The sequence below is a fragment of the Rousettus aegyptiacus genome, unplaced genomic scaffold, assembly GCF_014176215.1.
Source record: "Rousettus aegyptiacus isolate mRouAeg1 unplaced genomic scaffold, mRouAeg1.p scaffold_m13_p_2, whole genome shotgun sequence".
Taxonomy (NCBI): Eukaryota; Metazoa; Chordata; class Mammalia; order Chiroptera; family Pteropodidae; genus Rousettus; species Rousettus aegyptiacus.
Genome location: NW_023416295.1, coordinates 171274825 through 171302782, shown reverse-complemented (window position 1 = coordinate 171302782; position 27958 = coordinate 171274825). Strand labels below are relative to the sequence as shown.

Here is a 27958-nt window from a genome sequence, read left to right as displayed (position 1 = left end):
TCCCTCGTGCCAGTCAGTGTCTAGCGCAGGCGCCGGCAGGGACCAGGCCAGGAAGGCCACCGTAGCCAGCGTTCCCGCTGTCCTGGCATCTCCCACCTTGAGTTTCGAGGCTAGAGGAAGACTGGGTCCTTGGCTCGGAGCCTTGTCCTCTTCCCTTTTATTCCGTCAGACCTGCTGTGGGGACCAGAAGCACCGGGAAGCCCAAGGAAGGAGAAGGCAGGGGGCTGGGGCTGCCCTGGAGACCCTATCACATTAAGGTATAAAGATACTACGGGCTCACCCCCTCAGGGGCCCTGCAGGGCGAGGCTGGCCAGTGGAGGGAGGGGGTCGGGCATAACGGAGAGCGGACACTAGTCAAGCTTCCACTTCATGTAAACAAGGAGCGACCCCTGCCCGGCCGCCGATGGTCTTGTGGAGGCGTGTGATTGTCTTGAGACGCTGCAGACCTTCACATCCCAGAGTCAGGGGCCCTGAGGCCAGGATGGAGGCTGCTGGGCAGGAGGCCAGGAGGGGTCCGATGTGCAAACTAGTACAGAGTCTGACCTGTGTCCTCCACAGGACACGACAGCGGGTCATCCACAGGTCCTGCCCATCGTTGGCTTGCAGCTCAGGAAATCACACAATTGCTGGTCTTGGCAGGACTGGGACTTGTTTTACCTGCGGAGACAAGGGACACGGGTGGGGAATGATGTCAGCGAAGCGCTCGGCGGACTTGCCTCCGGCCCCTCATGTGCACTGCCCACACCTGCTGATCTGGAAACAGGTCAGTAGGGCGCCCAGGAAAGCAAAAGGCAACGTCCTCCGGTCCCGGCAGCCTCGCAAGACCGCCACTGGCTGGGACATCGAGGGATCTGCCCTCCCCTGACCTCACGGGGTGTGGGGAGGGATCTAGACTTCGAATCAACAACTGCAGTGAACGACTTAAAAGTCTTGCCAAGAGGCGGTCCACCTGTAGCTAACACCATATGCAGCCTCGCAGCCTACAAAGCATCACAGTCATCCTCACGGGTGGCCTCGCTCCGAGGAGGTATCATCAGCCCTGTGTTACAGCTGAGGGCAGCAGGGCCACCAGCTCCTGGAGCCAGTTGGCATCAGAACCTGATCTTCCAAATCCACTCATGGCTTCCTCTGCCGTGCAGGCTGCCTAGGTTGGAAGAGGAAAAACTTGTGCCTCGGTGAGGTCAGTAGGCTGACCGAGAGCCAAGCAGCACGGCAGAGACCACAGGCTTAGGGAGGCAGGGTTGCTGTAGAGGACGGAGGGAACACATTTCATTGAGAGGAAAGACATGGCGGGGGGTGCGGGGGTGGGCGCGAGAGAACGCTGTGTTCCCTGAGGCCAGAGACACACAGTTCTCTTCCCGGGCCCCTTCCATCCATTTCCGCTTCCTTTACAATCCCTAGCAGAGGCCGGTGGCTCCTTTGGCTGGATTCCTGCTCTGGGGCTTATCGCGTGCAGGGGCGGGCCGCAAGGCAGACGCTGACACTCCTGGCCTGCCTGCGAGGTGTCAGCCATTGGATCCGTGCCCTTCTGGCGCCCTGGCTGCCTTTCTCCCAGGTGGGAGCTGCCGAGTTATTTCCTGCCTGTTCCTGATGCTCACACCACCTTCCCCTATCACTTCAGCTGTGAATTTAATTAAGGTGGTGGCTGCCTCTTCTCCTGGGCCATTAGCTAGAGACACGTGGACAGGTCCCGGTGGGGCCCCTTCCCCGCTAGGTGTCCTGCTCCATTAACTGTGCCTTGCGACTTGAGCTCCTTGGAGGCTGAGGTTAGAGCTTAGACCGTGCACGCCCCTTACGGAGGGCTCCGACAAGGAGCTCGGGCGTCTTCCATGGCAGTGCTGCGGCTGCCCCGGGCGCAGCTGCAATGGACACGTCCGTCCCCACTTCCTCCCCTTAGCGACTCGTCTTATTTGCTTGGCCAGCTGAGCAGATGACAAGTTTCTCCCTGGAGGCAGGTAAGTGAAAGAAACTCTGGGTCCTGCAGCCGGGTCACCGGGGGAACCTGGTTCCCACGCCGCGCACGGCCCCCTGCTCCTTCCCAGAGGAGGCCGGAGTGCCGACTTGCACGCTCATTTGCTAGGGCTGGATGAGAGCCGAGAAACCGTTTGAAGGAACATTCTTCGTGTTCCCTCGTTCCTTCGGTGCACACGGATGGGGCGCCCACCGCGTGCGGGTATTTGGCAAGGCTGAGGCGAGGCAGACCTGCTCAGATGAATAGGGAAGCATTGATGAACAAAGTATGTGTGGCCTGGGTGTCCAGAGGAGGCTTATGAGAGAAAGGCGAACTGCGAAGGGAAGTCACACTGGAGCGAGACTAAAGTAGGGTGGGAATGGGAGGAGACGGCACAGAGTAAGGGCCCAGAAGAGACAAGGCCTGGCGAGGAGAGAGGCAGGCGGGGACACTTATATTCACGACCAGAGACCTTCAGGGCTTCACATTCCCCTTTCTCGGAAGAGTCCTCCCTGGACGCCCACTCTCTCCGGTCATTCGAGGCTCTGCTCAGATGCCCCTTTGTCTGATCACCTTTACGAAAGGGTCATTGCCCTCGCCACCCCCGCAGGGGCAGGGGCTTTGCTTGTTTTGTTCACTGCTGTGCCAGGGACTGAGAACAGTGCTTGGCGCAGGGCCGACTTTGCAGGCAGACACACACACACACACACGTTTGTTGGATGAAATGAGCCGGCATGCAGCGGCCAGCTATGCGAGGGCGCGCGCCAACCCTAACAACTACAGCAGCAGTCGCAGCATCAAGAGATGTTGTTGATTGGGTGACATATGTGCCCTCACTCACCTCACTCACCCAGGTAGTAACATAAGCCCCAAGAGAAATCAGGATGTGGCAGGGGCATGTGACATCTGCCAACGAGAATCAGCACGCCTGCCTCTCCCCTAGAGCCGAGTGGGATCGGTCCCTTGGAGGAGGCTCGCTCGGCTCCCCTCACCTGTGCTGTGTGACCAGGGCCCCAGCTGGAAACGGTGTTCAGGCTTATCACACCAGACCGCAGCCTCCAGGCACCAGCTGTGGGGCCTGACCCACACTCCTCAGGCGCGACAACGACTCTGCCTTGACTAAGACAGCTTTGAGTAGACTTACCCTGCATCCGGAGGTCCACAGGCCCCTTATGGAGCTCTGAACCCCAGAAGCACATGCCCAATCTTCTGTCCTGGATAGGGACCCAGATTTGCAGGAGAGAGATCTGGGACCTCCAGCCCCCCGGGCTGTCACAGGTGAGCCTCAAGTCCCCAGATCCAGGAGCACAGCAGCCACACCACTGGCGGCCACGGTGTCCTGTCCACGCATGGATCAGGGGAACCCAGGAGAGTTCTGGAAAGGTGACTGCCGCTGGAGTCACCTCAAAGAACCCAGGGAAGAACAGCCTGGGCCCAGAGGACCTTGAAAGGCAGTGACCACTCTCCTCACCCTGTCTGCTGGTGAGACACCAGGGGGAAAGATGTGGGGAAACGGGGCCAAGCCTGCCTTTCGGGGACCGCTGCAGTGCTCTGCCCGGGTGCTGAGGTCTCAGCCCAGAGAAAAACCAGCAGGAGAAGGTGCTCGGCTTCTGCCAGTAGAGGGGGCCGTGAGCCTTCAAACCGCCACGCGGCCCAGCAGCTCGCTGGATCCCAGACCTAAAGGAAGGCATTTCCGAAGGCTCTCCGGAAGACCACACTTGGGTTTGCAAAAATTTGCATGCTGTTTGACAGCTATATACTTCTTATCGAGCGATTTTACAGGCTGTCAGCGCTTAGCTTTTCTATTTCTCTCTCTTTCGCCCACCCTGTCATCAGCCCAGGCTCTCCCTTGACAAGAAGGCAGCAGAGACAGAAAGGCCAGAGTCAGAATCCGAGCGTGAAGGGACATCGGAATCCCTCAGGGCTCAGCCTGCCTCTTTCCTACCAGGATGCAGCCTGGGGAGGCAGAAGGGTGTGTCCTTGGAGTGAGGAGCAAGGTACTGGGAGCTGAGACCCCTGGACGCCTGCTCTGATGATGGTCTGAACCTTCACTGCGGGATGGGGAGCCTTTCCCTGGAGCGGGGGGCCCTCAGGCAGCAGCAAAGTCATTTCCTCCCAGACGACAGCACTAGTGCCAACCTTGGGGGCCTCTGTGTGGGCAGGAGCCTGACCCTCCGGCACACAGAGTCCTAGTGACCCGGAGGAAGCACTAAGGCCGCCCAGCTCGAGGCCACTAGAAAAGGCCCTTGGGGAGCGGAGTTCCTGCTCCTTGCCCTGCCTTTGAGGGAGGAAAGCAGCAGGGAGAGGAAAGGTCTCCTCGAAGACTTGCATTTCAGGCCCTCGGGTACTGGGCGCCCACTCGGGCGGGCAGAGGCAGCGCTGGACGAGGCAGCTGCTTCTTCTGAAGCCTGGAGAGGAGCAGGGTGATCTCACTCCTCGTACCTTCTGACTTCATGTGACTCTCGAGTTTGCTCTCCTCTCTCCCTCGCTCTCGGGGGGCCGGGTGCTTGGGGGAGGGGTCTCCCCAGGGCACAGGCGGGTTTGCTTGGTGGGCTCCTGGGCACCGTGAGCAAACACTCAGGGAGAAACAGCAGTGGCAGCAACTGTCCGAGTGGTCCAAGCAGGGGAACCGGATGCTGAGAGACTCATGGAAGGCAGGAGGAAGGGACAAGACAGAGGGCCTTTTGTTTCTATGGAAACAGCACCTCGGGGTGAGGGCCTGAAGGAAGAGAAAGCTCCCACTTCACCTCCATCGGGACCTGGGAAATGGCACCTTTCGAGGTTGGACTCACCCCTCCCCCTCCCTTCGCTGCCAGGTGTTCACCATGGCAACCCTCCCTCCAAACGAGAGGTACAGAGCTGCATCTGGTGTTGGGAGTGCCAGGGAGCCCAGGGGGAAGAAGACGGGGCCAGCCGCTCTTCCCTGACAGGACACAGGGTTGAGTCCTGGCTCCAGGACCACTGACTGCGCCAGGAGACCACTAAATGCACCTTTCTCAGCTGCCTCCTGCCACCACAGAGGTCGTTGGAGGGCAGAGGGGAGAGAAGGCTCTGTGCGAAGGACCTGGCATGTGGAGGTGCCCAGGTTCACGGGGACTCCGAGGCCTGTCCTCACTTTAGGGGCACGGACTGAGTCTGTCAGGCTCTGCAGCAGGGCTGTAGACTCAGTGGAGGTGAAGACGGCTATGGTCCCCGTGCCCAAGCTGCTCCCCATCAGGTCAAAGCTGGGGCTGTGGGGGATGCGGGGGTCCCGGAAGCGCTCGGGCTGCCCGGGGCAGGCCCGCAGGCCCCGCCATCACTAACTGGCCGGGGAGGGAGCCCAGGCTCACTGCTGCCAAGCCCCGCAGCCAGAGAGGGAGAAATCCCAACATGGAAATCCTTTTGACTCGGAAATGCTGACATGAGAAAAGGCACCGGCAGCAGCCCCGGCTGTCGCTGCCGGCCTCTGGAAAGGTGGCTCTGGAGACTGCTCTGGAGAAAGAGATGAAGGCCGGGACCTCTAGGGGATCCCAGAGAGACAGCTAGAAAGATAACACCATCAGGAACAAGCTCTCCCAGCGGCAGGCAGCACAGCAAACACCACTTATCAAATAAACACAGGGAGGAACCAAGGCAAACTATTCACAGCAGAAACGAGGAAAGTGGGTCAGGGCGTTGGTGGGGCATAGGTGAGGGTGGGGCGTGTTTGACCACGTTCGGTCCCGACAAGGAACAAGCTTGGCGGGCCCGGGCGCTATTCTCAGGGGCAGGGGTCGAGCCTGAGCCCCGCCCCTCGGCCGCACTGGGCCCCTGATTCTTCATTTCCAAGACCACAGTAGCAGTAATGTCAGCTCTGGACTGCTCCGCGCCCAGCTCGGCTCGGAGCAACTCAGACCCTCAGAACGGCTGGGCAAGGCAGGCACCATTCTCTCCTTTCGGAGAAGAGGAAACGGAAACTCAGAGCCGCACTGCCTGGCCCAAGGCCACGAAGCAGACGCGCCAGAGCGGACTGGGAGCGGAGGACCGTCTGACCCCAGGGCTCTGCTCTCGCTTTTCCCTCCGGCCCAGAGGCCTGGGGAGCCCTGGGCCCGAGGCGGGAGGGCTCACCTGACACGTTGGCACTGGAGCCATCGTTGAGCCTCTTCTCCGCTGTAAAGTCCACTTCGCCAGAGGTCTTGGCGGCGAGGGAGCTGGCCACGCCGTTGGTCGCTGCAGGCCTCTTGGCCCGTCGGCTGAATATCTTGCTGCCGAAGCGCTTGCCTTCCTTGGCGGCGGCGGCCTCCCCGTTGGCAGCTTCTCCCTTGCCATTTCGGACAAGTGCCTCTCGGGGCTTCAGGTCCACGTGCAGGTGAGAGACCACCCTGCCACCCTTCCGACTCAGCTCTCCCAGGGGCACGGGCTCCACGGGGGGCAGCATCTGCTCCAGCGTGACCAGGTCATGCAGGAAGCTCTCCAGGCGCCGGGCTGACTCGCCGCCTCCACTACTTTCCTCCTGTCCGCCTGGGCTGCCGCCAGCCTCCCGCTGCTGCCGGGCAGCCCAGCGCATCAGCTCCCCCGGCGGGTGGCGGCTGCCGGACACCAGGGCGTACTTGGGGTTGATGAGCTTCCGGGCCACGGTGGAGGAGTAGTTGAGGCCGAGCCTGCCTGCGCCTCCGGCCAGGCCAAGCTGCTGGTACAAGTTCACCTCCTCGGAGATGGCGTACAGCTCCCGGAACTCCACGTCGAAGGGCTCTACGTTCTGCCCTGTCAGGAGGAGCAGAAGGTTCCTGTCTATGTAGGAGGAACTCCAGGTGAACCTGGGAACACGGGGACAGAAAAGCAAGACGTATGTGCCCAAGCTGGCGGCCTCGTCCTGCCAGCAGCCCCTTGGCAAGCTCAACACCACCAGGCCGGACTCCTTGCTGCCCGGCCTTCGTGCTGGGGTGCTGTCCCGCCACTGACCCAATTTCTTTTTCCCAGGTCTTGGCCTCGAATGCAGAAAGCAGGCAGTGGGTGCAAGGAAAGCACATGAGAAGTCGGACCTGGATTCAAACCTGGTTTCTGCCCTGCGTGCCGTGTAAAATGGGGCTCGCAGGGCTGTCATGAGGCTCAAGTGACATAATGTGTACAAAACATTTAGCTCAGAAGCTGGCACAACACACACATATAATAAATGGTTACTGTAGCTGCTGCTATGGTTAATATCATTCCATTCCTTACGGGCTCTTCTTTGAATTTTTAGAGCACTTAGCGTCTATAAAACCCCACACTTTAACCATGTGAGGGTATGCCATTTATTGTTTTAGGTGCCCAGGTCTCTTTTCTGCACCTAGATTTTAATTTACGTGGAGGGCAGATGCTGAACAGATACAATCCCTCACATTCCTGGTGATTTACTTCTGAATCAGGATTCCGGCGACATTCCTTCCAGGCCATGCCCTCATACTTCTTTCCCAGATCTGATACATTCTGCTTCCTGCTTGTCCCGCCTAACGACTACCCTCAACATGCAACCATTTGCTGTGGACCACAGAAGGCAGGCTGCGCTTAAAGTCTGGTAAGAATTGACCCTATTTCTGGAAGGATCCAGTAGCCACGAAGTTTGAGGGAAGGGATGGGCCATTGGATCAGACACGGCCTCTTAAATTCACGACCACAGAGGCTCCAATCCGGCACGTTCCTGACCATGAATGCTTGTGACCATGAATAACGGCCTCCCGGGCCCCACTCAGACCCGGTCCAACCCACCTGTAAGATCCAGTGGCTACTTTTTCACCATCTACCATTAAGAACTTTGATGACAGGGTCCCCTTGATCTTCCCCATGGGCATGTAGAAGCCAACGCCCGTCACAGAGCGGACTCGGATGTTCTGTTGAGAAGAAGAGAAAGGCGCCGTCACTCAGGGTGGGGCCCACAGGGCTCTGAGCCACGTCTTTGCTTGGGCAGAGGAGGGAGCCCTCTCATCCGTGAGACCCTGCCTGCTGGCTTCTGCCGGCACCAGACTCTGCCTCTTGCTGCCTGACAAGTGGAACTCTAACATTTAGAGAGCTGGAAGAAGTTGGCAGATATTGCTTTGGGTGTGGATAAGCTCAGAGTGGTTCCTGCTTGCTCCCAAAGCTCCCTAGAAGAGAACCACAGCCCTCGCTTTGACCCTGACAGTGACTGCAGGCAGAGCACCCCAGGACTGGGCCAGAGCTGCCACCTTAGCCTCAGCAGCCTTCGGATAAAATTAAAGCCGGGCGTGTAATTCAGAGTTATCAGGTCAGGAGGCGAGGTTTCAGACAAAAGGCAAGGGGCTGAGATCTTGTTCGCCTGAGCCCCTGAACTAGAGGCAGAGAAAGGGGCAGAGGCAGTCCCTGTCTCCTCTCCTGCTCCCCCTACCCCCTGCCGGTGGTATAATTTACCCGAATACGAAAGTCAGTAAGTTCCAAGCCCCGACACATCTCCAGGAAATACTTCACGCCCTCTTCGTCCAGGATGATGTAGACAGGGACCCGGCGCTTAGAGGCGGCGTCCACAATGTCTTGGAAGATATCTCCATCCGTGAAGAGGTCCATGACCACAGCAATGACCTGGATGGAGAAGGGCATTGGTGAGGCACATGGTGACTACACACTTATAGAGACATATCTCAGCCCAGAGAGGACCCGCTGGGCCTGGGGTCACTGGTGGCCAAGAGTCAAAAACCCCATCTGCACCTCTCCTGGATTCTCCACATCCACACCCATCCCTGAGCACATCTGAGCGCAGCAGAGATGGGCTTTCTGCTCTGGGGACCTACGAGGGTGCCGGCCATCCCTGACAACCCCCCCCCCGTCCCCCCCCCCGCCCCTGCCCCAGGATCTTGCAGCAGCTTTTCAGAAGCCTGTCAGGACAGATCTAGGAGGCTGCAGACAGCTAGTCCTGGTGCCCTAGGAAGACAAGCAGGCTCAAGAAGATATGATCGCTGAGAGGCGTGGAATGGACTCACTTCCGCAAGTCTTAGATCTGTTCAGACACCACTTTCTCTGCAGGTGCTTTGATCTCCCTGCAGCTTCCCTAAGAGCAAAGCTAAGGGCAAAGGCTTGTGTTTCCAGAAGTGAGGATGTAGACGGAGTGATTATCCTGCTGGACAGCAGGCTTCTGCGGCCCGAGGCAGATCTGCCTTTCTGACCTTAGCTTCCTGCATTTTTCCACACAACCCTTCCTCCACTCCAGTGCAAGGGTTTTCTTGTTGGCCCTCAGCACTGTGCTGCTTTAAGGTGAGAGAGATCTGGTTATAATCACTTTCCACTTGTGTGACCTTAGGCAAGTCACTTAATCTTGATGAGCCTCCAGTGTCCTTATCTGTAAAGTGGAGATAACCTATACTTTTCAGGATTAGAGATAATGCCTGGGAAGCATGAACACAATGTCTGGTATGGAGCGAGTCTTCAGTAAGTGGTGGCTGCTGCATGGTTGAGGGCATCTGCTGGTCATCTTAACTGAAAGCCCAAACCCCGAAGTCAAGCAGACCAGGCCTGGGATACCAAGTCACTGCTGACTCATCAGAGCCCCTGTTTCCTTGGCAGCAAAACGGAGCTAATAGTAGCATCTATCTCAAAGGGCTGTTGTGAGGACTTAGAGAGGTAAACCATGAAAGCACTTAGCACAGTGCCTGGCAAATGGTAAGCTCAGCTAGGTGGTACCCTCCATCATAACCACCATCCTCACCGTCCTCACCTTCACGCATGGGCCCTACCACTCATTACTCCTGCCTCTAAAGAATCTCCCCCCGCAACACCATTTACACAATATTATATAAAGCTCTTCTTAGCTCCTACATTTAATACTCAATCATTCATACAAGTAACATTTACTGAGAACCCAGGCAGAGGGAGAATCTGAAGACAAATAAACTATAATCCATAACTTCAAGGGATTAATCCAGTTGGATAAGACATTTGCACTAAATAACTAAGACATAAGGTAAAATGAGATAAATGCCTTAATGGATGTACAAATGACATGTGATGTGAGTTCAGGGCTGGCGAGGTGAAGGGAGGAAGGATGGAGGGAGAGAGATTACTTCCAGCCAGGGGGGAACGAGGGAGGCTTCAGCAGCCTGGCCACCGTGAGAAATGGGCAGAGAAGGAAACCGAACAGGAAAGTGGGCAGAGCTGCTATGCCTGGGTGTGCAGGGCGTGCCCAGCGTGCCCTGCACCAGGGCGCTGGGCTGAGGGGGTGAGCGGGAACGGGGCCGGCCTGAGAAGGCACGCCTTTTTCTAAACTGCACACAGGCGCTACAGGGGCTAGCAGGGGCCTAGGAGGTGGGCGTTTCAGGCAAAGGGCACGGCACAAACAATGGCACTGAGGACAGGGATTGACATGCACCACTTGTAATGGGCCTCACTTTGTTCTGCATGCTTTAGGTAAATTTCCTAATTTGATCTTCACAATGAGGAGGATTGTTATTCCCATTTTACAGATGAGGAAGTTAAGTGCAAAGGGACAAAGTAATGTGTCTGAGGTCACAGGGCACACAAGACAGCAGGGATTTGAACTCGGGTCTGTCTGACTCCAGAATCTTCATTTCACTGCATCATGCTGGCTCACACAGATGGGACAGCTGGTAATGTATTTTGGAAACATCAAATGAAAAACTTACCTTTTAAAAAGACTAGACAAGATAGACAAACTTCTAGCAAGCATGTCAAAAACAGAAGAGATGCAAATAAAATACTCAGTGAAAAGAGAAATAACTAGGGATCTTTACTTTTAAAGAAATTCTAACTATTTAAGAAATAGTAAAAATGGTAAAAAGAATATTAGGACCATTGATGCACTGATGAATTTGAAAATATAAATGATGTAGGTAAGTCATTAAAAGTGAATTAAACATAATACAGCACAATCAAGTAAGGCTTATCCTAGAAATGTAAGAATGATTCAACATAAAAATGTATCATTTTAATTTATAACATTTATGGTGTCAAGAAGAGGAAATCATATATTATCTTAAGTTTTTAAAAGTACTTGATAACACTAGATCCCTATTTGTGATTAAAATTCTCAAAGACTAGGAATAGAAAGAACCTTCCTTAACTTGATAAAGGCTATTTACTAAAATACCCACGTAAAGCACACTTAACAGAGAAACTTTTGAAGTCTTGAGCAAGTCAAAAATACTATCACAACAGCTATTCGACAGTGTTGGAGGTCCTGACTGACACACTATGACAAGAAAAGAAACAAGACATGGATAGGCTAGAAGAGACAAAACTATTAGTATTTAGAGACGATATTTTTATAGAAAACCCAGTAGAATGCAGGGAAATCTATTAGAGTTAATAGAAGAATTTGGCAAGATTGCCAGATACAAGAAAAACTTATAAAAACCAATAGCACTTTTCTATTACAGCTTTAATCAGCTAAAAAACATAAAATAAGATCCATTCAAAATTGCAACTTAAGCATGTAGTATTTAGGAACTGATACCTTTATGGAGGAAATTATAAAAGTCTATTAAAAGACCTTTTAAAATAGGTGAATAAATGAAAAGTCATGTTCATGGATAATGTGATTTAATATTTAAAAAATCCTATTCTCCCCATATTAACAAGATTCAATACAATTCCAATGAAAGTTCAGTAAATTTTTTGGAGGAACTCAAACACTTCTAAGATGTGAGGAAGAATAAAGATCCACAGTAGCTGAGTCCATTGTGAAAAAGCGAAGCTAAAAGGGGACACTTGTCCTCCCAGATACTAAGACACACCACAGAGCTTTAGTAATCAGACTGACAATTATAGAAGACAGAAACATATGTACCTACACGCATACACCCAACTTTCAATCTGACAGAGGCAGCATCACTACTCAGTGGAGAAAGGATGCTGTTCAGCAGATGCTATTGGAACAACTAACCGGCTTAGAGAAAAAGAATGTGGATCACTACGTCACACCAGATAGAAAGGTGAATTTCAGGTAGGCTAAATACCTACATGTGAAAGATAAAACTAATAAAGGAATGGATGAAATGTAGGAAAATATCTTCATGACCTAAGACCGAATTTCTTAAGATTCCAAAAGCACAGATCATAAGGCAAATAAAAAACTTGTAAAAGATGCTTTTGACAAATTAGGGATTTTCTGTTCAAGGAAAAAAGCCATAGACAAAAGTAGCTGTTGGGTGATAGGCAGAAGGTATCTCCAATGTCTATAACCGAAAGGAATTTATAATATACAAGGGATCTCTGCAAATTGGCAAGAAAAAGACAGAAAGCCAATAAGAAAAATGGGTAAAGGATATGAGCAGGACATTCCTGGAGGAGATACCTGAACGTCTAATGAGTACATAAAGAGAAGCAGACTTCACTAACGATCAGACAAATGCAAATTAAAGCAAGGAAATGAAAAGGGGCACCCTGGTGGCTGCTGGTGGCAGGGAACACTGGGGCAGCTCCTCTTGGGGGGGTGGGGGGCACAGCTCAGTGGATTTAAGGGTGTGTATAACCACAGCGGGTGACGCCAGGCTTGGCCGTGCACCCAGAGGGAGCCTCGTGCACCCAGAGGGAGCCTCTCAGGATGCTTGCACGGATCTGTAAAGGGGGCAGGAACAAAGGCATTCACCGCGGGGTCCTTTAGCACGGCAAGGAGTTGGACACGACTTAACAGCCACCTCTAGAATAATGGGCGGGCAGTGGCGACGAACCTGTTCCACGTGCAGAGCTCGGATGGTTCCTCTAAAAATGGAGAGTTCGATTCAAAATATTAAAGGGTGAGCTCTACAGCCTAATACCATTATGGAAATAAAAACGAACTACACAAAATAATGCTGCAAGTTTTTTTTTTTTTTTTTAAGGATACAGACATGTCCAAGGACAAATACTGAATACATTCGGGTGGCTGCTTACGGAAGGAGAAAAGAGAAAGTAAAAGGAGAGGGGCCTTCGGCGGATTGATGGTGGCCGCGGACCATGAACTGAGGTTCACGTTCAGCTCTGTACTTGAGGTCCAAAGCAAACAAAGAAACAAACGGTTTTCCTGGAGCAGTTGGGGCTAGGTACAAGGAAGGCGTGACTGGGTTGGGGACAACCTCGGAGGGTTTTAATGTGACACTTTGGGCCTCATCCCCTCAGAACTCAGCTTCCCAGGGTCTCGTGGTGCTCCCGATGCCTAGATGCCTATCTCCCAAGCGCTGCCTGAGGCCAGAGTCCACCGTTTGCTCATTTCAAAACTCTCCGCAGCCACCAGCTTATTTAGAGTCAACTCTCACTGGACCCCTGAGGACTGATTGCCTGACGGGCTCACAGAGGTGATTCTGGATTCGCACCCTTGTTTGTGCTTTGCGATTGAGAGAGCAAGCAGGGAGCGCGCTGCCCTGCCCCCACCTGAGAAGGATGTGATCTTAGATCTCAAACTGGAGGGAGCGGGAAGTCCTGAGGGCCCCCAGGGCCAAGGTTCTCAGGAGGCTCGCTCTGTGGCACCCCCGGATGTGGGCCAGCCATCTGTGTCACTACCAATTAAACAGTGAAATATCTGTAGTAGGAAAAAAATATATATATCAATTGCTCGCTGACTCCTGCAATCTCGAGGCGGAGGAGTGATAATTACCCTGCGCTCTGGTCTCCCAAGACCCAGCCTGACAGCCGGCTCCCCACTCGCTCTGCTCGGGTGTTTAATGCGCCCCTGAACCTGCGCAACGAACCCAGCTTCGAGACTCCCCGGGCCAGTGGGTAATCGGTTTTTAAAAGAAGGACGGCACAGGCGTGGAACCGGGGGAAGCAGCCTGGGTCAGGAGAGCACAGTCACCCGCTCCTCCTGGCAGACTCCCCGTGTCCTTTACCCAGTTACCCACTGATGTGCGGCACGGGGGAGAGAGGTTAATTCGAGGCGGCAGGAGTTTTTAGAAGCTGGCGCCGGCGCAGGCTAAGACGCTCTGAAGCTGTTGGAGCTCTCTGTTTGCTCAGCTTCACATCTCCTGCTTTGATATCCTGCCCCAGCGGGGGGCGGGGAGGGTGGGCGAGGGAGACTCCGGACGGAGTCCCGCCGTCATTCACCTCTAATTAAACTGCCAGCTTTGCGGAGTCTCTCTCCACTCCTTGATTACCATTAGATAACAGAAACGAGGAAAAGGTCTGCTCCTTGCCCGCACACTCCCCGGCAGCTCTGCCCAAGACAGCCTGGACTGGCACCCCCGGTGTGTGTGGGTGACCCCGCCTAGCGGGATGCCCAGCCCCAGAGCCTCGCCCTCAGGCACCTCCACAGTCAACATCCTCTCAATCACCCCAGCCAGAACCCCCAGCCCGCTGGCCTTCCTCTTCTCCCCACTCGACAAACCCAGTGACCCAGCAGGTCCCATCCGCTCCACACACCTTCTCCAGGTCAGCTCCTGTCTGTCCCCCCAGCACCGCTGCCCTGGCTCAGGGCCCCTCATTTCTTACAGAACTTCTGGAAGAGCTTCCTCACTAGTTTCTCCTCCCCCATCTCTGTGCTCCAATTCATTCTCTGCAGCTGTGATCCCCCCAAAACAAGAGGCCTGTGAACCAGTGGGTCCCAACAGCCCTTAAGAGAGGTCCAGATCCTCACCTTGGCGTTTGAAGGCCCTCCTACCCGGCCTCGTCTTGGGCCACCTCATCCCTGCCCCTTGTTCTCTGTCCTGCAGAATGACCTGCAGTTATGCTAACACAGGGTTCCTTGGCACTGTTGACCTTTTGGAGCCGGTAACTCTTTGTTGTGGGGGGCTGTCCTGTGCATTGCAGGATGTTTAGCAGCATGCCAGCAGCATCACCCTCAGTGGTGACAACCAAAAACTGTCTGTAGACACTGACAAATGTCTTCTGGGGGCAAAACTGCACCCCCCCCCCCCACACACAGACCTTTTGAGAACCACCATGCATATCAGGCAGCTTTAAGTCCTTTGGTTGTGGCCCTTCCATTCCTCCGTGAAACATCTGCGCATCTCTGAGATGGCCAAGAACTTCCTGAACTTCTCCCCACCCAATAATGTCCGCCACTCCCCCTTTCCTGCCCACGCTGCATTCCAGCAATCGACAGAGCTCCAAGACTCTTCACTGTCACAGCTGCTGTCCCTTCCTGGGCTGTGGTAGTTCCTGAATGGCAGGGAGCACTTAATTTCTCTCAGAATCCTTACCCTCAGGGAACATCTCACAAAATCAGTTCTCATTTGTCGAATGAATGTCTAAACGGAGTTTATTTCATGTCTATTGTTTTATTTGTTGGGTATGGAGGTAGCTGTGTAGTTCTCTCTTTTATTTCATTAAAAAGACAAGGCACTGGGGTAGAAATTAAAAAAAAAAAAAAAAAGAAGAAGAAGGCCGAGTAAGATTCCTGTTTGGATCATCTTGCTGGAAGGCAGAGTTGAAGCGCTCCCTTAGGGGTGCAGGGAAGGGGAAATAAGTGGGCTCCTTTTGGGACTGCTGCCTGAGCCAGACTCTCTGCCTCTGCACCACCCACCTGAGATCTTGAAGGAGCAGCCAGCCCATGAGTGAGGGCAGTGTTTAGCCAGGGGGTAGAAGTCCACACCAAGGACAGTAGGCCAGGAGGCCGGGCTGCCACAAGCACATACAGTAAGTGCCTTTGTGCAAATTCAAGTGTGTCATTATGCCCGTGATGGGACACGAATTAGTAAAGTGAAGCATGGGCTGCATATCAGCCCCCAAAAGCCCCTTGGCCAGGCCTGCCTGCAGGGCACAGGCTGCACCTCTGTACTGGGCCCCTGAACTGAAGGGCATTCCAGAAGTGCAGAATCTCAGAGCTAGGAGAAAACTGGACCCCTAATGCCCAGTCCGCAGGCTAAGTTACCCAGCTGGGCCTTGGCAGAGGCGGGACAGAAAGGCCGGGCTTCTGAGTAATCCACGCCTATCACCCCCAGATGATGTGGTCACAGCGGGCTCTGGGGACAGATCTACTCTGGCTAGGATCCTAAGCCTCCTCTGGCGACACGAAACCAGGATGCATCGGTATTGCTGGGGATGATACCACCCTCTTCCTCACTGGTTTCCCAGCTCTGCTGACGTGGAGCCTCTAGGGACTGGAGCGGCTATGGCTGCTGTCCCGGCGAAGATCCACCCCTTTCCCACCCAGCTGCACGATGGGGAAAAAGCAAGGGGCCGCAGCCAAGCCTGCTCAGCAGAGGGAGGTGGCTGTCACTTCTTCTTGGGGAGGAAGGGAAGGGAGCCCACCGAGGCACAGGGGAGGTCCCAGCCCCTGCCTTCCCACTGATTACCCATGCGGGCCTGGGCCCTGACTTTTTTACTCCCATGCCTGCCCTGCCTTCCTCTCACGTCTGCGGGAGTGACAGATGAGATTATGCTCCCAAAATCTCAGGAAAAAGCCGTGCAGTTGCCAGGAGCCATTAAACTCACTTGCTACGGGAGAATGGGGCTAACTCCCCACGCCAGGGCAGCAGAGGGGCAGACTGGTCAAGCTGAAGCCACCCAGAATGGCCGTCTGTCTGGCAGGTCAGGGGAGTCAGTTTGTCTGGGACCAGAGAGCAGTCCTTTGGGTTCCCTGGGAGGGCAGAGGCGGGCCAGCCTCTGGATCCAGTCCTCTCAGACTGGAATGTCCTTCTCTGAACTCCCCAAAGAGGGATCAGGGCTGCAGGGCAGTGGTTCTCAGCTAGCACATAAGGGCTCACCGGGAGTGGGGTGGGGGGGTGCCGGCTGGGGGTGCAGGTCCCAGCCCATCCTCAGAGACCCTGGTTCTGCGTGCTCCCGAAAATGCACTTGGGCAGTACCTTGCCCTCAGGCGCTCTGAACGCAAGGCAAGTGGTGGATGGATTAGACTGGTGTTTGGGAGAGAATACATTCCCTGGAAGCGGAAAGTCTTCCTCCTGGTGTGGCCTAGAGTGAGTCATTTCATCTAAGGCTGTTTCCTTATTTTAAAATGGGGAGGTGACCTCTTCACAGGGCTGTTCTGTATTCAATGAGATGACGTGGTGATGCAAGGAGCACAGCGCTCGGCCTGTCAGAGCGGTGGGCGAAGGCCGGTGCCTCCTTTACAAAGGGCCATCGCTTTGGAGGAGGGCGTGTGAGGGGAGGAGGCAGCCAGTGTTGGCGCGCTGAGCACCCCGGGAGCCCAGAGCCGGAGCGCCCACCCGCTCAGACATCAAGGTGGAGATGTTTTTACTTTGCTCAACACCGTGCCCAGCAGGCCCAGCCCAGGTGCTGATTAAAGCCGAAGCAACACTGCACTCCCGGAAAGGTCAAAACTCGAACTAATTGAGGGGAAGCGCAGCCCAATTAAGAGTCTGCACGATGCGCTGCTCGGGCACCTACACCTGCACCGAGAGCAGCCAGCACGCGAGGCCGAGGAGACCCGCTGCCAGAACAGGAGGTGCCCGGATGTGGCCTCGCGGGACGGGTGCTGCCGGAGGACCAGCAGGATTCCACTCTGGGGCTGGGGGAGGGGCCCTCAGTGCCCTGGGCACACCCCAGAGACTCGCTTTCGTGGATAAGGCTGCACCAGTAGCGGGTGAATCCCCACAGTCGGAGAACCTATTGCAGTGTGGAAAGCGGAGACTCTGAGGTCGGGGGTCCTATGCTGGTGGTGAGACCGTGGGCGTTACTTAACCACTTAACCCCTCTGAAGTCCACCTGAAGAGTGAGGCTGCTTCCAGGTTCTGGCAAGGATGCAAAGGGATGCAGTAATGCCTAGACCGAACCTGCTCTGGTGCCCGCCACGTGGCCGAGCTCTGCCCTTCCTCCCTGGCAGTGTCTGGCCTTCAGCGGCAGCTTGATGGAGTTACACAGTCCTGATCATGCTTCCTCTCAGCAGGTGGATCCCATAACAACCCTAAACATGCTGTTCCCCTACTCAAACACTCTGGTCCCCAACTGCGATAGAATCGAGCCCTCCACATGGCCCAAGACCCTCCCTGTGCTTCCAACCCAGGCCCTCCCCTGACAATAAACACCCTTAGTTCTGTTCTCCAATGCACCTGCAGCCTCAGCCCTGGTGACTTAACTCAAGCTGTCAGGGCCCCATCCCTGTGGCCATGGGAATGCCCTTTCCCAGTTGAGGACCCCCTTCCACTCTTCTCTGAGGCTGTCTCAGGACCATTCTTGGTCCCCAGCCCCCAGGGCAGTGTGTGCCCCTTCCCAGGATGCAGGTCCGTTCAGGCCTATGTCTGAGCACTTGATGGGGGTGGGGTGGGGGTGGGTGGAGGACAGAGACCTGTCATTGCTACCTGAACAGGGCCTGATCGGCAGTAACTGCACTAAACAGAATCCCTCTGTGGCGGGGGCTTCCCTCCGGGAGCTGAGGAAGCAGCTCAGACCAGAGCCCTGGCCCATCAACAGGGCAGAACCAAGACCAATGGGGCCCTGTCCTCTGCTTGGAGGCTAGGCTGCCCCCACTCCCCGAGCAGGGCGTCTGTGCTTTGTCAGCGGAGGCGCCCCAGCTGTCTGTAGCCATGCTAGATTGTGTCAGGCTCACTAATTAGACCTCATTAAACACCAGGCTCCCTTGCTGCACCGGCAGCCACTGGAGCCCAATTCCGCCCAGCCAGGCCGCTTCCTCTCTCAGACCCCGGGCCTCTGTGCAGGCCTCTGCGGCCCACCCTGTGGGTCATGTCTCCCTGCTGTGTACCACTGGGGCTCATTCCCTGTTGATCTGACCCCGTGAGGTCATCACTCTTGACACCTGTGCCCCAAACTAAGTTGACGAAGGAGGCATGCAAAGGAGACCCAGGCTGGCTCTCCAGAGAAACAGAACAGACAGTACCCACGTGAGCAAGGTCAACTAATCCAGCCGTGAAGACCTGTATATGATCCACCAGGGAGTGAGCATGGCAGTCCTTTTAAGAACCTCGGCCAGCTTTTCCCTGCCCCACGGCGTGCTTCTGGGACAACTTCCCCTGCACTAAGTTAGTGTTAATTAGTGAAAATTATCTAATGCAAGCTCATTTTAACATTAGCTTAAAGCTAAACATAATTAAGAAGATAAATCAGCTGCTAAAAAAATCCAATGAAGATACATAAACGATTCTCGGGATCAGCTGCTGGCCCGGAGCTCTGAGCGCCATTTCATACGAGGGCAGAGCAGGAAAGGACTCAGAAAGTACCTGCCAGGGTATTTCTTGACTGATCCATCAGGGCAAGACAACTGCAGTTGGCAGTGTGCCCAGGAGGTTCTGAGGAGCAGCAGGGGCAATTTCGTGGCCATCGCCAGGTGATGCTACCTGCGAAGGCGTCCCAAGAGAGGCCGGTGGAGCCTGCAGGGTGGGGTGCGGTTGGGCAAGGCGGTCAGGAAGGCACTGGGGTGAAAGGAATATGTGAATCTGTGAGCGCCCAGGCCTGCCTTGCACACTCTGACCCTCTGCTCGCCCTCCCTGTCCAAACTGGCTGCTTCAGCTCTGTCAATTCCTGGGCCCCTCGGCTCCCCCAGGAGCTTGGTGGGGATCGGACTCGGCTCGGCTCCCATCCAGCTCCACTATTTACCAGCCTTACCCTCTCGGACCCTCATCTGTAAAATGGAAAGTTGCTGGATTGTTGTGAAAATTTAATGAAATAATATATTCTTAAGAGGGCTGGCACGTGTCTGGCATGTAAGTGCTCAAAAAACAATAGCTATCAATGTGCCCCTAACTGCACCTCATTTATTTCCTTTTTACCTCCCTCATTAGATGAAAAGGCAGGGTCCACTTTTCATTCATCCGCATATTTCTGGAACCCAGCACATAGTAGGTCCTCAGCAAACCATGTTGAATGAACCAGCAAATGTGGGGAATCTCCAGGCAGTGGGGAGTAGGGGTTAAGGTTTGTCTTCAGAGACCAAGACCCACCAAAACATAAAGAGTCCTGGTCCTCGCCCCAACCCCGACCATTTGCCGACTCCCTGCTAGAACACAAACCCAAAGGGACATTTATGCCGAGCCTCCTAGTGCCCCGCCAGCACTGCCAGGGGCCCCGAGAGTGACAACCACCGGGCACGCTGTGCCAGGATGAGCTCATAGGCTACTGGAAGCTCGGGCCAGAACCTAATGATGAGAAACATTCTTTCCCAGGGCTACGGTTCTAGGACCATTAGCAAGCCCGCAGACTCCACAGATTTCAGAGCAGAAAGAAAACTAGGGAAGGCAGCTGAGGTTGACTGCGCTTGGTGTCTGGGGGGGTGAGGTGTTGCGGGGGGAGGAGGGGGAGGCTCAGGAGAGCACCAGGGGCAGAGGCAGGTAGGCAGGCAGGCAGCCAGGCCTCACTGCGGGCTTGTTTGCTCTCCGCCCTGTTCCCCTCACCCCCGTGGGACACTTGCCCCAGAACAGGCTCTGCCTTGTAAACTCTGAGAAAGGCGGATCCACCAGGCAAGCGAGGCAGTATCCTTGGGGGCGGGGGCGGGGGCAGCATGGAGGGCTGGGGCGTTGCTGGCTGAGAATCTATCAAGGTCTCAGCTTATCAGTGAAGGTGCATGACCCATGGGCCAGAAAGTGGCCTTTAAGAGGACAATATAGATCCCTGAAAGCCACTCACACTCAGCTTCCCAGTGATACCCCCCCGGTGCCCCCAGGCAGACAGAATCCTCTCCCCCTCTCAGAGTAGCAGTCCTGTACTAGTCTCTTAAACTAGTCCGTGAGCTTCCCAAGGCCTGGCTAGCAAAAAATATGTTTTGTTTCTGGAAGTTTTAGAGGAAAGCGTTGGCCCCAAGGGGCAATCTCCAAAGGTAACCTTCGTTTGTAGCAGAAGGACACAGCCTTGACCTCAGGCCTGCATGGAACCCCAGCTGGCCTCTTCTGAGTTCTATGACCTTCTGCCTACCCAAGCCTCTGGGAAAATACCACTTGCCTTGTAATGTGCTGTGGATCGGATTAATTAAAAGAAATAATGAGTAGCACCTTTCTTTCATTAATGTTAGTTCCTCTTAATAGAAATTCCTTTTATCTGCATCTTTTAAAAAGTGCTATCTCACAGTCTCACACTAGAGTCTCAGAGCAGTCTTGTAAACAAGGAGGCAAGAATAATCCCATGCGGACGCAGAGATGGAGGCCCACCAAGGTCAAATGATTTGCCCAAGTTCACCTGGTAGGAGAGGAAAGCAACAGCCAGAACAAGGACGAGGACACCCAGGCTCTAGTTCCCAGCTGTGTCCTCCTCCCCCGGGCAGTGGCCTGTCCTCCTGAGACCGCTGCCCAGCAGACCTGGCTATGCCGCTCATGACACCGAGAAGGTCATAAAGCGGGCACCGGCTTACTGAGGCCCCATTTTTCTACTTTTGAACTTCCTGGGAAAACTCCCAATCTCAGAGTTTCAGAGGAACCAAGCCTAGCTTGTCCTCCCCTCCAGACAGAGAAATGGCCTATCCCTCCGTGCCCCAACACCCTCCTTCCCCTGTCACCCTCCCCTGAAAGCTTAAATTGTGGGGAGTCTTTCCAGACTGCCCTCGGGCTCTGGGCTGGGCCTGTGCTGCTAGTCAGGCCCTTCTGGATGACTGTACAAGCAGAACAGCCTCAGGCATGCGCAGTTTGGGAGCTGGGGCTCCTCTGTGCCTTCCTGTCTTGTCTCTGACCATGGCAGTTCCCAGAGGAGATCCTTGGTTAAGGAGTCAGATCCCACAGCCCCACAGGCAGTGGAGGCAGCAGACAGACAGCTGCCCTGACACGCTGCCACCACCAAGTCAAGGCCAACCGATAAATGTGGGGGGAGGGGAGAGCGGGGGAGCCCAGTGGGCAGTTGCTCCTCTCGCTCAGAGGAAATAGGAAACACACCTGCCCCAACAATCTAATCTCCTGGCCGGGGCAGCCCCACTTCCTGGGAGAAGACTCAGCTGCATTTCCCTCCCCCGCTCCCAGAAAAAATGAAGAAGGCGGTAGTTACTTTCCAAGACAACTGACATTTGTATGATACTTTCTCCTTGTTTTTCATACGCAGTTTCTCCCCTGTTTTTTAAAACCATCCAGGAATTTAGGCATCATCCTCCCATTTTGCAAGTCAAGAGTCTCAGAGATTGATGTACCCAAAAGAACACGGCTAGCGTAAGTGCCTAGATCAGGGGAGAAACCAAGACTTTTCAAGTTCAGAGTATGTCCTCTGTCCTTCATTTGTAGTAGAAGGGTCTCCATGGCTCGGAAATCCTGGCTCCTGAAATGTGACTGAGCACAAAGAAGAGAGACTCAGAATCCAACCATCAAAGCACCCGGGCTTGGCAAGGATGCCGGGACAGGCCGGGGCAAGACCCTGCAAGGGCTCTGTGGTGCTCAGTCCCCAGAGCTGCAGCTTGTCTCGTTCCCACCAGCCTCCGTGGGACAAACACCCTGCAGCTGCCCAGGGCCTCCAAAACAAAGCCTGTGTGGAGTGGTCACTCATAGAGGGAAGAAGGGTCAGGCAGAGGGGACAGGGTGCAGGACCTGCAGGCCATTGGCTGCTCACTTAAATCGGGCTTTTGAAAGGCAGCTCTGAAGCTCAAGAGAAAGCCAGCTGTCCCTGTGAGTTGGAAGAGGAGGGGACGGGAAGGGAGAGAGAGAAGGAAGAGTCAGGAGCAAGTCAAGAATTGGGGCCAGCTCACAAACAAGGTAGTGAGGTGGTTAATGAATATATCATCAGACTCAGATTTCACAAAACTGTAACGTTTAACAAATTTTATACATAAACTTTTTGTATCTGATTCATGTCTATGTCCCATTGCCTGGCATGGTACCTGTACAGAAAAGGCGCTTAGTACTATCTGCTGAAAGTACCTGAATGAAGGACACGCCGATTGAGGCAAATGGGGGAAGACAGTGGGCGCCACTCAGTGACAAAGGCTGCCGCCTGCACAGCTGGGTCTCCTGGTGCAGTGAGCTGGCAACTCCGAAACTTTGCCATACTCCCTGGGCATGTGTACCCAGGTGTTCACCCCTATCAGCTACCTAGACTCTAACCTGGCCAACCATGCTCTTGCCTGGAGCCTTTCCCCAAGACCCTCTGAACCCCCTTGACCTCAATCACCAACCTCCCAATTTAGAGTATTCTTCTCTTTGCTGCCAGACAACTAGTCACAATAGGGATTAAAGAAGTCCCCTGGCGACGTGCAGTTCAACCCAGGACTTCAGACACTTGCTTCCCTAGAGAGACTGTGGCCAATAGGAGACAGTGTCTAGTCCTTTAAACAAATCATTGACTGCCTTTGACCCTTGGGGCCCTGCAAAGGAGCCGGGAGAGGACTAAGGAGGAGTCTGCGCTCTCCCAAAGCTCTCGGTCCGAGGATAAAATGGGCTCTTCTCAAGCGAGCGGTGTGCCAAGCACACAGGTGACATAGATAAAGAGCCATGTCTGAGAATAAAAAAAAAAAAAATCACTTTGGATTGAAAATTTGCTAAAATACCAAGGAAGAGGTGGCATCTGAACTGGTCCCTGAAGAAAGGGGACAAACCCATCCACAGGCAGGGGTGAGGTAGGGCCCAGCCAGGATACCCATGCCCCTCTGTCCTCCATAAACCAGGCCGGCCTGTTCCTCCCACTGCAACGGCACAAAGCGGAGTGGCTCCTGGTTAACAAAGGCTGCCTTGTCCAGCACCCTCCCTCTCCTGGGCTGTGCGCATGATCTTTGTGGGGTCAGTGGTCATCCTGGCCAGGAACCTGGGGAAGCTGGGTAATTGCCTTGGTGGTGGTCTGAGTGAGGATAAGACATTTCACCCTTTTGAACCCTAGAGGCCTCCTTTATGAAATGAAGATAATACTCTGCCTTACATGGTAACTGAGGCTCAAAGGAAATGGGGCCCAGGAATGCAAGGTCAAGATTGACCGGGGATGGGGGGGGAAGGCCAGGCAGTAAATTTCCCTCTGTTCCTGAAGCACAGGCAATAAGTATTCTCTAAACCCACCCAGCAGCCTCACCGATGGATGCCACCAGTCACCAGGGAGCCTGGGCACAAGGATGGGTGGATGGCCTGGGGCCGTCTCAGCCTTCCTGCCGCGTTCAGACATGACTGGAGACGGGTCCTCAGCATCAAAGGCCCTGAAACCCGGTTCAGGGGCTGGGTTCGTGGCCCTCCTGCCACACCCTCCAGCCAAGCACTCATTATACGGTATTATAATGATGGTTTAGGAGACTATTAGGCTATTTAAGAGTAGAGGCGTTTTATATGTCTGTTTTCCACTAAAGTGCTTAGTACTTAGTGCAGACCTCGAAATGTTTGCCCAGTGACCAAATAAGTGTACTACCCTTCCAAGTCACTAGCCCGTCCAAGTTACAGTTGTTTGAGCATCTGGCTCTGCCTTGGTAAATAAGAACCAAGAGTTTCCCAGTCTATGTGTGGTCCTGCTGTAAGGCCACCCACTGGCAGTTACAATGACCCGAGCGGCCCAAGCAGCAGCAACCCCCCGGGTCTGGTCCTCCATGCCAGCGTGGGACTGGCCTGGGACTCAGTTCTGAGTCCCTGCAGGTACCCTTCCTGCCTGTAGCATAAGCAGACAAAGCGTATCACACAAGGGGAAAAAAAAATAGCATAAATAAAACCCCACCCCACAAGTAAATATGGCCAAATGTTTGAACCAGTGTGACCATGACTGTGACATTAGCAGAGGCCCAGAGAGCACAAAACTTAAGACTGACTCCTTTGAAGGTCTCCTCCCATTCCACGTGGTCCTCCCTCCACACCTGCTGGGCTGTGTCCTCACTGGCCACCACTCTCTTCCCGCTCTCCCCAGTCCACAATTATATTTTCAAAGTGTCTCCTACTTAGACGTGTTTCTCCACACCCGAGGCCCCACTTCCAAAGCCTCACTGGTCTGTGGTGGCTAGGGGTAAATCATAGCTACACCTTCCACTCCCACCTGCCTTAATTTCCTGTTATCACTCAGGAATAAAACCGACAGCACCTCACGAGGCTAGTCTGAGGATTAAATGAGGTAAAATGTGAAACTCTGGCACACACACGGTCAGACATGTATGTCCTTCTGCCTCTCCTCCCCCAATCGCTATGTCTCCACACGCAAACCACCTCACCTCACGGGCTGCCCCACCCGGCCTCACAGCACCCAGGCTCTCACTGGAAACTCCCTCCCTCGGGGTGAACAGGAAGGAGGAAAGACCTAGTAATGGCCATGGAGGGTTGCTTGCCAGTTGGACAAGCTGGGGTAGGGCTGGGGGCAGGCAGTCGTCAGAGATGCGACCTTCAAGGCAGAAGTTAGGTATCTGGGTCTTTCTGTAACCAGCCACATGACCTTTGGGCAAGCCCCTTTCCTTCTCTGTGCCTCAGTTTCCTCACCTGTGAAACAGGGTTGACCTCTCTGCTCTACCTGCTTCATAAGGTCTCTGAGAAGGCGCTGTACAGATGTGAGCAGCAGTAACGAAGGGTGGGGGCCTGGAAGGCCTGGGAGTTGAGTGGGCACAGACAGGGTCAGAAGCTGCTTTTTCCAGGGGGTTGGGCGCCTGCCTTGGACCCAGTGGCAGGACCCAACACCAGGCCCCACACAGCTCAAAGCTCCCACCAGCACAGCTCTTCCCTCTGGCCAATCAAAGCTGTTTGCTGCTTTGAAACGAAAATCCCTCACTCCTACTTCGGAGACTCTTATGGAGAAACTGCCAATTCCAGTTTCCTTCTTTCCTCTAGCAATTCTGTAATTCACCTCCTTCAGGAAGCCCTCCCAGATTAGGCACATTCTGTCTCAAAAACTCTTTTTTTTCACAGCACAACCCCAACATTTGAGTTAACTCTTGGAGGCAATGGCCACAGATTATATCTTCCTATGGCTAGTACTTGGCACACAGTCGGCACGCAGGAAATAACTAATGGTTAAATATGTACATATTAGACTCTGATAATTAGAATATTGGATCAGTTCACAATTGTTAAAATTTCTATTGTAATACATTTAAAGACTTAAGAGCACTTTACTATGCACTAGAAACTCTTGACATCCCACATGAAACTAGGAGCCCCAGTGGGCAGGGGCCATGTCTCTCCTTTCTTGTAATGGAGTACACAGCCTGTACCCCAGGTTGCAGCCAGGCTAACTCCATTCGAGCTCCTTGGTTTAATCCTGCTGCACCATCATCAGATTGTGGGGCAGGGTAGCACAGTGGTTAAGAGCAAGGACTTTGGCTTTTGTATCCTGGCTCAGACACTTATTAGCTAAGTGACCTTCAGCAAGTAACTGTTTGAATCCAAAAATCATGAAAATATCCATCTCACTCGGTTGTTGTGAAAAGCAAAAGAGAAAATGCAAGCAAATCATTAGCACAGTGGCTGGCACATACTAAGCGCTAATAAATCATCAGGGTTTGTTAGAATTACAAGCCTTGACTCCTGATCCCAGCTGCAGCCTGCTACATAATATCACCCACATCCTTTCTCCTCAGTTCAAACTTGTATATTACATTCTGCAAAACAAAAAGGCAAAGGAAACTCAGGCAGACAATGAGGAATTACTTAGAGAAGGAAGTAATCTGTACAGTGCATGGTTAACTCTTCCTCTGGTGGCCAACCTGGCCAGCTACCTGCATCACCGCCCCTTCCTGTAAGAGGAGCCCCACCACTGCTCTTTCTGGGTTAATCTTCCCTCCCTAGCCAGTCAGCCTCCAGGGGTAACAGAACTCCAGCCACATTCATTGAGTTGAATTCGAACAGTGAACCCAAGCCACTCCTGTTGTGTATTCTGAACTGGACACCAAAGGCTACTGGTGTTTCTTAACAAATCTCAGTGCAGGGAGCCAGGTTTAGTAAATAAAAACAGGATGCCCCACAAACTTTGAATTTCAGGTAACCAGTGACGAACTTTTTAGTATTGGCATGCCCCATGCAATATTTGAGGCACATTAATGCTAAAAAATTATTTGTTATTTATCTGAAATTCAAATTTAATGGAGCATCCTATATTTTACCTGGAAGCCCTACGCAGGTAACCCTACCCAAGGGCACAGAGTAAAGATTAAAATCTTCCCTCTGCTGTACCTTATTCTAACCAGCCAACCTAGAAGCATTTCCGCCTTTCAGGCCCCAAGGAGAGCAGATGAGATGAGATAAATGGGAGCCTTTCCTGAGCGGCTGAGTCTACCCACCTGCCTTGTTCAAGCGCCCAGCACAGAACCGGGCACACAGTAGGTGCTCGCAGTACATTCCTCATTGATTTCCGGCTGCTTGAGCTGTAGAGCTGGGCCCAGCAGGGAGTGTGAATGTGAGCGGCCAGGCCAGCCTTCACCGCAGCAGTCTAAGAACAGATGCCTAGGGTGGGGGTGGGGAGGTCGCACCACCCACTTCCTGGGGTTGTTTTGAATCTCAAATAAGAAAATGGCCAGGGATATGTTTTGTAAATCCCTGGGCAGCACACCGGTTATTATCATGACCTCTGAGTGGCCGATTTTACCACGGGGGCCCCATAGCCCCCACTCTTCCCGATGGAGAGGAACTCCACAGGGACCTAGAAGCACATGGCAGAGGGAAGCCAGTGCCTCCGGACACTGCAGTAGTAACTGTCCAGCACTTAGCCATTTGCCAAACACGTTCACATCCATCCTCTCTAGAGGCCTCGCCACAGCCCCACGACGTGACGGAGGTTTCCTGGACCATTTTCCAGAGGGTGGTCAGGGCGGTCTTGCCCTGAAGTGGCGCCTGGTCCAACAGGCTGGGCGTGGGGTCCCACCCGTGAAGGGGCGGGGGCAGAGCCTACCTTCTGGGCCTGTTGGATCATCTGCCTGACCACTTGCTTGAGGTGGGGCGCCTTCTCCTCCTTGGGGGGGTGGGTGAAGAGGGTGACACGGCTCACGCCGCGGAAAAAGCCCGTGTCGGTCCAGCCCAGGTCCAGCGGGGGCACCTCGGTGTCGGAGCGGTCGGGCCAGTAGGCCAGAGACCCATTGGGCTCAGCCGGGGCCTCCGGCGGGGCCTTGGCCTTGGCCTTGCTCTTGCCCCGGGAGGGGGCGGGGGCGGGGTCCTCGTAGGGGCTCCAGGCGGTGCGGAGGGCCTGGCGCTCCTGGCTGGACAGAAAATCCCGCAGGCGCTCCTTCTTGACCCCCTCGCGGTAGGCCTGCTCGCCGCCGCCCAGCAGCGCCTCCAGAGCGAGCCGCCGCCGCTCGCAGTAGTAGAAGGCGGCCTGCGCCTCGCTCACCCGCTCGTTCACGTGCGCCTCGTCCAGGCAGCTCAGCTGGGACTCGGCCAT

General features: G+C 54.2%; 1 protein-coding gene across 1 annotated transcript; it reads right to left on the bottom strand.

Annotated features, from left to right (window-relative positions):
• On the bottom strand, positions 1–27958 carry FAM83F (family with sequence similarity 83 member F). Its single transcript, XM_016126473.2, has 5 exons — positions 27473–27958; positions 8315–8482; positions 7658–7779; positions 6038–6726; positions 1–657 (listed from the first exon to the last, which is right to left on the bottom strand). Exons 1-5 carry the CDS (start codon positions 27956–27958, stop codon positions 608–610), a joined length of 1515 nt encoding a protein of 504 aa, XP_015981959.1. The 3' UTR covers positions 1–607.

Bases quoted from the DNA above. Each gene is read 5' to 3' on its own strand.
- FAM83F (XM_016126473.2), bottom strand. From the start codon at position 27,958: ATGGCCGAGTCCCAGCTGAGCTGCCTGGACGAGGCGCACGTGAACGAG. The intron at 7,780-8,314 runs GTAAATTATACC...TCTTCTCAACAG, and splicing joins TTACTGACTTTCGTATTCGG to AACATCCGAGTCCGCTCTGT. The intron at 658-6,037 runs GTGAGCCCTCCC...TTGTCTCCGCAG, and splicing joins CTCCAGTGCCAACGTGTCAG to GTAAAACAAGTCCCAGTCCT.